The 11,772-nt window shown below is 35.0% G+C and overlaps 2 protein-coding genes and 1 non-coding gene across 5 annotated transcripts in view; 1 reads left to right on the top strand and 2 right to left on the bottom strand.

Moving 5' to 3' along the window:
- The window catches only part of LOC111466438 (zinc finger transcription factor YY1-like), a 6,321-nt gene extending 2,099 nt beyond the window's left edge, over positions 1 to 4,222 (top strand). Inside the window, exons 3-6 of the mRNA XM_023111091.1 lie at positions 1,239 to 1,438; positions 1,863 to 1,952; positions 3,093 to 3,236; positions 3,479 to 4,222. Coding sequence (XP_022966859.1) covers positions 1,239 to 1,438; positions 1,863 to 1,952; positions 3,093 to 3,236; positions 3,479 to 4,012 — 968 coding nt within the window. The 3' untranslated portion in view covers positions 4,013 to 4,222. The remainder of the gene's footprint in view (positions 1 to 1,238; positions 1,439 to 1,862; positions 1,953 to 3,092; positions 3,237 to 3,478) is intronic.
- Positions 4,223 to 5,065: 843 nt separating this feature from the next.
- LOC111466435 (cleavage and polyadenylation specificity factor subunit 3-I-like) lies at positions 5,066 to 9,164 on the bottom strand. 3 transcript variants are annotated; one of them, XM_023111085.1, is made up of 7 exons: positions 9,042 to 9,164; positions 8,854 to 8,957; positions 8,515 to 8,704; positions 8,310 to 8,407; positions 7,847 to 7,892; positions 7,622 to 7,771; positions 5,066 to 6,849 (listed from the first exon to the last, which is right to left on the bottom strand). In XM_023111085.1, exons 3-7 carry the CDS (start codon positions 8,662 to 8,664, stop codon positions 5,215 to 5,217), a joined length of 2,079 nt encoding a protein of 692 aa, XP_022966853.1. In that variant the 5' UTR covers positions 8,665 to 8,704; positions 8,854 to 8,957; positions 9,042 to 9,164; the 3' UTR covers positions 5,066 to 5,214. The 3 variants fall into 3 exon arrangements, with proteins under 3 accessions (XP_022966853.1, XP_022966854.1, XP_022966852.1); XM_023111086.1 differs by having other exon boundaries at positions 8,854 to 8,929; XM_023111084.1 differs by lacking the exon at positions 8,854 to 8,957.
- Positions 9,165 to 9,191: 27 nt separating this feature from the next.
- TRNAR-UCG lies at positions 9,192 to 9,265 on the bottom strand. The gene has a single exon. It is a non-coding gene; the product is annotated as a tRNA-Arg (tRNA).
- Between the last annotated feature and the right edge of the window lie 2,507 nt (positions 9,266 to 11,772).

Raw genomic sequence — 11,772 nt, 5'->3', positions numbered from 1 at the left:
CTTATAATAAAATATCAAATATAATATATATGGTAAACTATAATTTATTACTAAATATTCTTAACACCCCACCGCAAGCTAAGCGTCGGATTTAAACGAACGTGAAGCTTGAATCTGAAAAATTCAAAGAGGTTGAGAAACACTTTTCATGAAGATGCTAACAACCTGGTTCTTGGCCATCAAAAATTGCAGAGGGATCGCCGCTCAGCGGCGATGCTGCCTTGGCTTCGGCGAGAATATGTCTAACCCATGAAGAGGGATTGTCGCTTAGCGACGATGCTGCCTTGGCTCTGGTGAGAATATTTCTAACCCCAAGAAGTAGAAGGGGAAACCTAGAGCAAGGGACAAAGACAATGTTAAAGCCGGAAGAGTCACCACATTGGGCGAAGGAGCCAATTTTGGCGAGAAGGGAAGTCGGAAGAGTCGCCTCATCGGGCGAAGAAGCCAATTTTGGTAGGAAGGGCGGCGGCAACTTGGTTGGCAAATAGGCCAGTGCAGCACCCAGATTCCGAAGGTAAATCTCTGCAAAAGGTTGATAGGTTTAGGTTAGGGTTTATGTGAAGGATGAAGGTTGATTGGGAAGAAAATGAGAGAGACTATATTGGCCAAGGGGAAAACCGATTGGGTTAGAAAAGGTGAGGTGTTGTATGTATAGAGTATGACGAAAGGTGATTTGGAGGTCAATAGGGTGGAGCCGAAGAGTAATCAATCGGCTCCGACTATGCCAGCCATGAAGACTGCCCCTGCGGCGTCAAAACCAGCAGGGGTGGTGGAGAAGAAGATTAGAGGATTCAAAAGCCATTGAAAAGAAAGGATCGGGGTTGTTAAACCGAGAGGGCTCTGATACCATGTGAATGTTTGATTAATCCACCACACCATTAGGTGTGAAAGTTATCTTATTTATAATCAAATAAATTACAGGATATGGAAATAGTAATAAATGGAAATAACAATAAATGGAAAGATACCTATGATAATAAGGCAAATATTAGATATTTGCCTTATAATAAAATATCAAATATAATATATATGGTAAACTATAATTTATTACTAAATATCCTTAACAGCGATGTGGAATCTCACATCACCTTACTTCCTACATGGAGTAAGTAAAATAAATTGTGATAATTTGCTTCAATTAGGTCCATGCTTCTGTCTTTTCTATTTTTTATTTGTTTATTTTTGCTTATAGTTATTTTTTCCCTCTGGTTTTTTTTTTTTTTTTTTTTTAATCTCAGAGGATACCTTGAAGGCATTAAAGGAGAAGACAAAACAGTCGGAGGCACCAGAACCTGAACCAGAACCCACAACTGAAGTGCTTTTCCTTTGTAGCTATGAGGGCTGTGGAAAAACATTTATTGATGCAGGTGCTTTGAGGAAGCATTCTCACATTCATGGGGAGAGGCAATATGTTTGTCACTACGAAGGTTGTGGAAAGGTACTGTCCTCTTTTTCAGATTTGTTAGAACTGAACTAGAACATTGCTGTAAAATTTCGCTGTCGGCATTGAGATTGTAGTCAACTTGGTCTGTTATTATTGTGAGTAACTAGCTATTTATCAAAAGAACATAAAATTCCATCATCATTCTCTTTTCATTTTGCAAATGATATTTTCTTCTGTTTTTCATGATAGAACCTTGTATGTTAGTGAATAATCAATAGGATCATATTCGCTTGACTCCTGCCATATTGAGTTGAAGTGAGTATACTATATTTGTAGTTGTCACCTGCCATCAATAAGGCGTTATATTATTATTCATCAAAATAGTTTATCACATGAATTATTTCTCATATTCTTATTTCATAATTCTACTTGTTTGTCAAATTGTATGTCCACACTGAGAAGTATATCTTTTTTACAGAAATTTTTGGATAGTTCGAAGTTGAAAAGACACTTTCTTATTCATACTGGTGAAAGAGATTTTGTGTGTCCTCATGAAGGCTGTGGTAAGGTGATTAATCAATTCATTGTGAAAAGATCTGTTCAAAATTTTCTTGTTTATTCATTTAAGTCGAGCAATAAATTGTTGCTTTTAATACATTTCATTAATAAGCAGGGTAGGGTACACAGATTGGACTGGTTATTTCGTTATGTGCTATCAAAACTTTAGTATGGGAGCTATGCTTGGAGTGAAATAACATGATTTTTCTTGGGGGGAGAATTTCAATATTGGAAGGAAATTATGGGCACTTAATAAACACTTTGTGTCTGCCTGGTGCACTTTAAGCAAACATGTGTTATCACTCAATGTGAGATCCCATGCCGGTTGGAGAGGGGAACGAAACACCTTTTATAAGGATGTGGAAACCTCTCTCTTGCATATGCGTTTTAAAAATCTTGAAGGGAAGCCCGAAAGAGAAAGTACAAAGAGAATAATACTGCTAACGGTGAGCTTGGGCCATTATAATCTTATAAGCTCCGAGATCGGTGTTTTTGTTGTTCCTGTTCCCCATGACAGTAAATGTACTAAAGTGGGCATGATAAGGCATCCAACAAAAACTCCCCAATTGGTCGAGAGTAATAAATTTGTTGCTTATCTTTAGCTCTTCATGCAACTTTTGTTTACTTTTACAGCCTGCTATATTGCGAGCAGTTGTACGCATTTCTAAACTTACTCCCAAGAACTCGACCTACATCCAAGGATTTTTTCTTTTGCAATTCAGAAATGTATCTCACTATTAATCATGATATTAACTTAATATCTTTTCCATTTGGGGAGGAGATTAATCTGTATGTTAAGTTGGTTGTGGTTAGAAATGCCTCTCCACTTTGGATTGTGTAAATTGGAACTCCTGAAGTCAACGGTGTTCTTAAACAAATCTCTGGAATGTGTCGTGCGTGTGCTGAAACAGCAGCGGACTTGGTTGCATGCTGGAAATTGAATCACATCAGGTTTCTCGTTGTCAGTCTTGGGACATCATAGAACGCCCAGCTCTTCTGAATAATTATTCCTTGTATGCAGCATTTGTTTAGTTACGCGTTCGTGCTTAGTGCACACTCGTTCGTGCATTACTAGAGAATCGTATAGCCTATTTCTTTACATGTGCAAAGCAAACCTCTCCACGCTCACATTTTCGATGTTTCTCTGTAGGCATTTTCGCTGGATTTCAACTTGAGATCGCATATGAAAACGCATTCACAAGAAAACTATCATATCTGTCCATACCCTGATTGTGGAAAGAGATTTGCTCACGAGTACAAATTGAAAAACCACATTACATCTCACCATGAAAAGGTAGTGCTGTAGCTCTCACACATTTCCTTTTCATTCTTATATTATCTTTTAATGCTCTCTGAAGAATAATACCTTGTATACAGTATGAGTTTAGTTAAATAAACCTGATATTGTCCACAAGAAATCTATTAAAACATTAATATGAGGCGTACTCTTGTTTACGGACAAGGTCATCTTTTAAGTTAGCAGTCAATCTAGGTAGATTGTTAGTTTTTACATTCAATTGACTGTCATCTTTATAGAACATGACAGCTGAAGTGGTCAAATATACACCACCTACTGAGAAGCAAACTAAAGTTTCTAAACCATCTGGAGGAGCTTATGCTTCTGCATCATCAGATCGCCCATATGCTTGCCCCTATGAAGGGTGTGAAAAGGCTTACATCCATGAATACAAACTTAAACTCCATTTAAGAAGAGAGCATCCTGGACATCTGGTAGAAGACAATGGCAATGCTCATCATAATGGGGAAAATGAGATAGAAGGCAGTGATCAAGACGGGTACGGCGGAAAACGGGTAAATACGAAAAACCAGAAACAGAACAAGCCTAAACCAAAGTTGAAGTTACCACCTTCCAAAATATCACAGCGAAAAGGCACAACTCCATCTCCTGCCCCAATGAGTAGTGTAAAAAAATCATGGCCTGCTAAAGAAGAAACCTACGAGGAGGAAGAAGATAGCGAAGAGACGGAGGAGGACCGTGAGAACATGGAGGAGGGTTGGCAATATGCCGAAAACGAAGACGATGATGAGGAAACAGAGTATGAAGATTAAATCTTTAGAAATGGGCGGCTTGTATGTAACTTGTTGTCTTCTCTTTTTAGCTCACATATATGATAGTAGGGAGTGATAAAACATTAGATCAATTTCTGATGGAAATTATAGTTTTTCTTACCTTTGTATTTGTCTTTGTATTTGTGGAATGAAGCATATCTATGTCTCTTCAATGAGCATTCGCCAATATGACCTCGGCCTTTAGCACTATCGATACTTAAGTCAAAGTGTCGGTCTCTCTCAAATCTCGTGGTACTATACTTTAGAGTTAGGTCTCTAATATCTACGTTCGTTCTTCCATAGTTACTTGATTTCAACAAGTTTGGCGTGTTTTTAGTCGATGATCAAATGCCGACTGCGGTGTAACACTGTTTAAGTATATATACCAATTATCTTTTTTAACCGACTTCGATGATAAACATTTTTAATATTATAAATATTATATTAGTACAACAAGGGGATGTAGATTTGAATCTTTGACAAAATGAATATATGTCAACTAGATATGTTTATTTTAGTAATTATTTTATAATTATATATATATATATCCTTCAACTTTTGTGTTTGTGTCGCGACTATTTCATTTTCTTTCAAGTATTTTTACCTTATTTATTTCCTTTATTTCATTTCGTTTGCGAAAAGAGGCTATGAACTCGGTTTGAATTTCTTACTTATTTTCATGATTTGGTTTTTTTCACTTGTTTTCATGATTTGGTTAATAGTATATTTGATATAGTTGATAGCTTATATCATATTTAAATGTTGTGAATATTAATGAAAATCGAACTTTCGATCGCACGATCTTACTTCTGTTTCTCATTCTTAACATGGTATCAAATCATCATTCTTAACACAACCCTATATGAAAACGCCGAAGTCTCTACTACTAACCGCTAAATTACAGTTTTTGGTTGAAATATCAAAAAGGATCCAGATAGGAGTATAATTTCATTGAGTTTGATGCTGTAATTTCATTTCTATTTCTGCCGTACATGTTAAGAATGAGAAACAGAAAAGACCAATACAATGTTAAGAATGAGAAACAGAAAAGACCAATACAAGGTTAGCTGTAATAATTCCATGGGCTCAGCTCAAACTTTTAATTTAATGTTCAATAATAAACAATCCTTCCGTAGAGGAAACGAAGAAGAAGGATCCACCAAAATCCTTCTTGTACAATGGCCAAATATAAAAGAAAAAGGCTATGGTGCAGAGAGAGGAATTGGCTTAACAGCACTTTGGATTCGCCGGAATGCTGTTTTTACTCTTTCTTTCAGAGCTTCATTTTCACTTTCTACCTCCCCACTCTGTTTATCAACCTCTGCTATACTCCCATCAACGTTAACTACCAGCTTCCCATTCTCTCCCAACTTTACATCGCCAAAAAGTGAAACCAGGAGAGCATGAATTACCTTCTCTGCTTTCTTCTCGTTCTCCTCTTCCGTTTTCACGGCCTCCGACTCCACAATGACTTTCGGAACTTCACGGTTGATGTTCAGAATGAGAGCTACAACTGAATCTGATACCATGTCGCTTAATGGGTCTGATGTCCAGTGAAGTGAGACATGTCTCTCCGACTCGTGCTTCACTGTCACACGATCGTGCACACAAACTGTTGGGACCCCAGATTCTTCGTCTGTTGACGATTCTACACTTTCATATACCTGTTTGAGCCGACGTACAATCACATTAAAGGCGTTGGTGTATGGAATCGTGATACGCTGGTAAATGTTTGCAGTTGATAGCTGAGAGAAGATGTGTAGATCATCTGGTGCCATTATCTGATAAGCAAATCCTTTCTTCACCAGTAATCCGCTGACCGTTTCATCGACTTCAGGGGTGTTCTCGGCCAATTTTCCGATAGTTTTTGCCATCTTCTGGGAGTTGAAGTACATTTCAACAGATTGACAATTCTTTGGAGTAAGAATCTTGGTGTTACGATCAGCAAACTTGGACATAAGCTTCTGTTTGAGCCTCCCCATCTCATTAGCTTCTCCATGGACAAGAATTATGTTGGGCGGCATGAGCTCTTCCAAGAACGCGCTGGTCTGTGCATAGTCGGCATGAGCAGAGAAGGAAATGTAATGAACCTGCATGTTAAGAGGAGCCATAAGTCCACTCATGAGGGTGACTTCCTTTGGTTCATTGATTATAGTCTTAGCCAGTGTCCCTTCAACGACATAACCAGGAAGCACACATGAATTCTTCTTATCAGAACACCACAGGTCAAAGAGTTGTCGGGACAAGCCACTCTGAAGGCCACCAGGACTGGCCATCACCACTGATGGGCCAACATCCTTAAAAACTTCAATGCTCTTTAGTGGGGATATGTACTTGAATCTGAAGGGGTTTGATTTGGCATTTTGGATCCTATCGTTCATGGAAAGCGTGTACGTCTCGTATACGGTCAAACATCTTTTTGCCAGAGGAGAAGCATAATATATGGGAACATTATGGAGCTCTGGATGGTTTGCCCAATACTCATCAAGAATGAGGAGGAGTTCCTGGGCACGTCCAAGGGCAAAAGCTGGAATCAGCACACGACCACCTTGAGAAATGGTTGAATGTACAACATCAGTGAAGCGCTTTTCTCGAATATGCCGAGGTTGATGGAGCTGGACACCATATGTAGATTCAATTATGCAAACATCAGGAGAAAATTGAGGCATTTCAGCAGCTCGAAGATGTCGGTCTTCTTCACGTGAATAGTCTCCAGTGTAGAGGACTCGGACACCAGCAATATCTACCATAAACATGGCAGCACCAAGCACATGACCAGCAGTGTAACACCAAAACCGAATACCATTTACTTCTACTGTTTGATGGAAATCAATGACCTGCGATTACTGTGCACTATTATTAAACAAGAGAAGAACTGAAGTCCATTTTCATCATTGCAAATCAGGAAGCATATAGATGAAATATATGCAAGTTGACAACAATATAATCAAACAGAAAACAATCTGCATTTCAGTACAGATTGCTCGTTGATATTATTATAATCAGGGAGGGCCAGTACCACAATTATCATACAGATATATTTTTTATTTTAATTTTCCTTCAATAAGAAGCTTCTGGGGAATCATTTAGCAAGCTTGAGGACTGCATAGGTTTTCTCTTTCCAGAAATTGTTTTAAAAACTATATGCATTTCCATTGTTTTTAACTTCAAAAACTATCATGCACTTCCATTATTTTTAACTTCAGAAACTATATGGAAGGGTATTCAATTGTTCTGTTTCTATTTGTTTCTTATACAAGTTAATTTTAGAAATATAACATTAAATCATTATACACTTTATTCAGAAAATCAGAGAAAAATGCATGAATAAAATAAATTCAATTATTTTTTTATGCTGAAAACTATAAGAACAGAGTTCGAGCATTTTAATGGAAAAAAATTAACAAAGAACTACAGCAGAAGGGGATAAGGGATCATAGATAGTGAGGGAGGAAAATACTATTTCCAAATAAAACGTCGAGTAGATTTCTATAAGAAGGTATGAGTTTGGTAGAATCATTAAAATTTCCTATCAACAAATTCGATACATATTTATCACCATGGATTAAACGGCAAGCCAAGAGACATCCATTATGAGAAATCGTTTACCTCAATTTTGTCCATGGAACGATTTATGTCCTGCTCATCGTACAACATATCTTCAATGGAAACTTTGCTCACTTTCACAAAGTCTGACAGCAACAACTTGTAGATCGCTTTTGTAGCATAAGTCATAAAAACTCGCCCTTTGAATGTAGTCTATCATACTAATACTAAATCAGTTTCTGTACTTAAAGAGGAATCGCATTGCAATTCAATTAGAAAGTAATGTACCTTCTCCAAAAAATAAGGGAGTGATGCAGCATGATCCAAATGAAAGCTGCAAGTAAGTGTGCATAAAATCATCTTAGTTAACAGAACACAAAAGAAAAGGAAGAAGAGAAAGCAGGGACAATTAGAATCTCATATCAGGAACAGCTAGAGAGAGAAACAGTAGGAACTGCCATTCTCCTCACGTATATTTCTGTTTTCCATGCTCACAAAGACATCGATTTTATTACGAGACATCAGTTTTAACAAAATGCAGAACACGTATCAAGAAAATATGAGATCAGAAAATAAAGGCGTTTATCATTAAGGGCAAAGATTTTAAAGCAGTAACCAAAAATCATGCTCAAGTGCCACAACAAATAACCATCCACTATCATTCGCTAATTTTTCTAAAACAGAATATTAAAATGCAAACATTTGAGTTATAAACTGCATTTCAGAAAGATAGAACGAAAGAACTGCATACTGGGTAACGAGCAGGACATCAATTGTTGACGGGTCAATTTCATCGAAGTAAGGCAAAGCAGCCATGCCAGAGTAAGCGGGGTGAATTCCACAATCGAACTATCATCCAACAAAAGTGAAGGGGACAGAAGAATACCGATTAAACAATTATAATTTTGTACGTAATACCCAGATACTTTGGAAAATATGAAGAATTCAAAGCATACCAACACAATTTTGCCTTTGTAAGACATATAAACGCAGGACCGACCCACTTCATTGCCAGCCCCAAGAGGAGTTACAATAAGCTGATCCTCCTCTCTCGTCGCGGACGACTCCCGTTTTTTAAGGGAGGGCGACGGTCCAACTGAAGCCATTTTTCCTCAAACGGCAAATGCTCACCCAAGATCTTTACAACTGCAACATATGAAGAACGAAAAGAAAGTTTGAATTTCATGCGAACAGTATTAACAAGACCTAGCATTGAGTCATTGGAGATGGAATTCATGCTTCAATCTTATAATTCCAAAAAAATAACAACAAAACTAGCATAAAGTTATTCATACAGAATCGATATCAGTTGTGTTTCCGTAGGAAATGAAACAGGGAAGGGGGAAGTGTGCATCAGAATCAACAACAGATCTGAAAAAACTCGAAAAGCGAGGAACAGCTAGAGAGAAAGATGAGCAGCAGGCATTAAATTGAAAGTGATAAGGAGAATGAGAAAATGAAATTTGAGAAAGAGAGAACTTACAGTGATGGAATCGGGGAAGAAAGAGAGGTAAACCCTAGTTTATCCAAAAACTGCGTCTTTCTATTTGGTGGGTTTTAGAAACGACCGAAGAAGCTAACGGGAAGAAAGCGGGAGAGGGGAGGGAATAAATGAAAAATCTAAAAGAAACGACGACCACAGTGGGAGTCGAACCCACGACCTTCTGATCCGAAGTCAGACGCGCTAATCCACTGCGCTATGCGGTCGATTTTGAAAGGGTCTGCAAAATTAAATTTTATATATTCTTTATTATTTTTAAATAAAAAATTAGTTTTTCCATAGTAATTAAACGCGTTCTTGGGCCGAAAGTGAGAGACTCACGTAATTCAGCGAATTCTAATTTTGCCAGCTGTATATTTTTATTAAAATAAAAAATTAAGAGTCTGACTCATCCAAAGTACGTTAGACATGCTAATCTAGTGTGCTTTGCGGTCATTTTTTAAAGTTTATGCAAAATACTTTAATACAAAAATATTATCTATTTTACCTCTCAATGGTACAAAATTAACCATCATAAAATCAAACCTACACCCTTTTGATTTGAATTCAGACATGCTAATCCACTATGCTATGAATTTATGTAAAATACTTTAATACAAAAATATATATTTTATATATTTCACATAGGAGTTAAACTCACGACCTTTTGATTCGAAACCAAATGCGCTAATCTACTGTACTATGCGGTCATTTTTTAAAATTTAGACAAAATACTTTAATATAAAAATATATATTGACGACTACTGTGAGAGTCGAACCCACGACCTTTTAAACCTTATAATATTTTCCAAGTGATTTATTTATTTATTTATTTTTACAATTCTATCCTTATTAAACTTTTCTATTCAAATTCTTGTTATATACCATTTCTTATTATTTAATTAAATAAATATATATATATATATATATATATATATATATATATATATATAAAACATAATTTATACATTGTTACTGTCTTGTTGTGGTTGGTTATCACGTCAATCTAACACTACAGATCTTATCTTTTTTTTTTTAAGTGTGTTCTTTTAATGACTTACACTAAACATAAATACCGATTATATTTAATATTTTATATATTTGTTTCATACCATGCCTATACTTTTAACGGGAGGTATATCTTTTTTATACAACTTTTTTAAAAGGAAAATACCAAATATATAGCATTATGGTGACAATTATAAATATACTCAATGTAATTTTCAATTGACTAAACATAGAGTATATATATTTAAAACATAACATTGACGTGATAACATAGAGTATATATATTTAAATATAATCGGTATTTATGTTTAGTGCAAGTCATTAAAAGAACACACTTAAAAAAAAAATAAGATTTGTAGTGTTAGATTGACGTGATAACCAACCACAACAAGACAGTAACCATGCATAAATTATGTTCTGTAATAATATATTGTTTTACAAAAAAGAGATGAAATTACAATTTCAAAACCTTAATTGTTGTGGGCTTAAAATATAAAACATCTACCAGACTAAAATATATCTTAGATTTAAATTTTTAAATTTAATTTATTTTGTTTTAAATTTTGCGTGATGTTATGTTTTAAGTTAACTCATTGATGATATATAATATGTTATTTAGGACGTACATAAACAATTTTTAAAACATTGTTATATTTTTAAAAATTGATTAGGTTTTCTTAAGGTAATTAATATATCTTTCCAATTAATTTACATTTTTTCATATATTTAGAAATATTTAATATTTGAATATTTGACTTTAATCTAATAAGAGATACTGATTTAAATGGTTTATAATTAAAATTTAATTTACCTTTAGTGATTTTTAATAAGATTATAATTTTGGATGATCTTTTAATTGTAAAGATAAAAGATTATAGAATTTTAAGATTATCCATTAATTTTTAATAGGATTAAAAAAAGGTTAATTTATTTATATTCATTAGTTTAGTAATTAATATCTAATTAATAATCAATGAATTCTAAATAAAAATTTACTACAAATAAAGTGTTTTAGAGTTAAATTAGTCAATTTTTAGTTAATAACTTGAAATAAACTCATAATGTAATTAGTTTTTATTTGAAATTAAAAATTTTGGTAACTCGGGTTAAATCCAACATAAAAGTTATGAAATTGGTAGGTTGATAAATTAAATACATAAATTTAGCCTAGTTTTTAAGTTGAAAACTCTATAGTGAACGAGAAAAAAAAAAACGTGACCAACATATCTCATGATCTTTGTTAGTGGTTCACTTCATGAGATCTACGTAAGATCTCACAATGGCTTTCAAATCATCCCCTAAAAAAAAGTGTTCATTCTAATATTGACCCATACAAACACCTTTCATGAAACATCAAAATTTAATCATCGTCCTAAAAAACCACAAAAACATTAAAAGCTAACATAGATACAAAAGGCATCAATTATGAGCACAAATGCCCCCGAGCCAATCAAAGATTCATGTCATTTTCCATTAAAGCACCATAGACATTGTTTAGTACAATTTCAGGTAGATTGAACCACCAACCTTTAAGATGATAATTGATATTTTATTCACACAGATACCACCTGCCTAGGGATTCCTCACGGTCCCAAACAAAATTCAAATATAATGTCGATTTCTAAGTAAAGTTAGGCATAAGAAAGTTCCCTCCAATATAACCTTGCTCCAAAAGATGGCTAACGTTTTGTAATGGGGAGGCCAGGAGAAAGGAACAAGAAGTTAC

Source organism: Cucurbita maxima, unplaced genomic scaffold (genome assembly GCF_002738345.1).
Source record: "Cucurbita maxima cultivar Rimu unplaced genomic scaffold, Cmax_1.0 Cma_Scf00031, whole genome shotgun sequence".
Lineage (NCBI taxonomy): Eukaryota > Viridiplantae > Streptophyta > Magnoliopsida > Cucurbitales > Cucurbitaceae > Cucurbita > Cucurbita maxima.
The sequence above is the reverse complement of the archived record's forward strand: the minus strand, read 5'-3'. Positions and strand labels throughout refer to the sequence as shown.

Excerpts from the sequence above, each read along its gene's own strand:
- LOC111466435 (XM_023111085.1), bottom strand. The coding sequence starts at position 8,664 with ATGGCTTCAGTTGGACCGTCGCCCTCCCTTAAAAAACGGGAGTCGTCC. Across the intron at positions 8,408-8,514 it reads ACAAAGGCAAAATTGTGTTG|TTCGATTGTGGAATTCACCC; the intron begins GTATGCTTTGAA and ends GTTGGATGATAG. Across the intron at positions 7,772-7,846 it reads TCCCTTATTTTTTGGAGAAG|ACTACATTCAAAGGGCGAGT; the intron begins GTACATTACTTT and ends TTAGTATGATAG.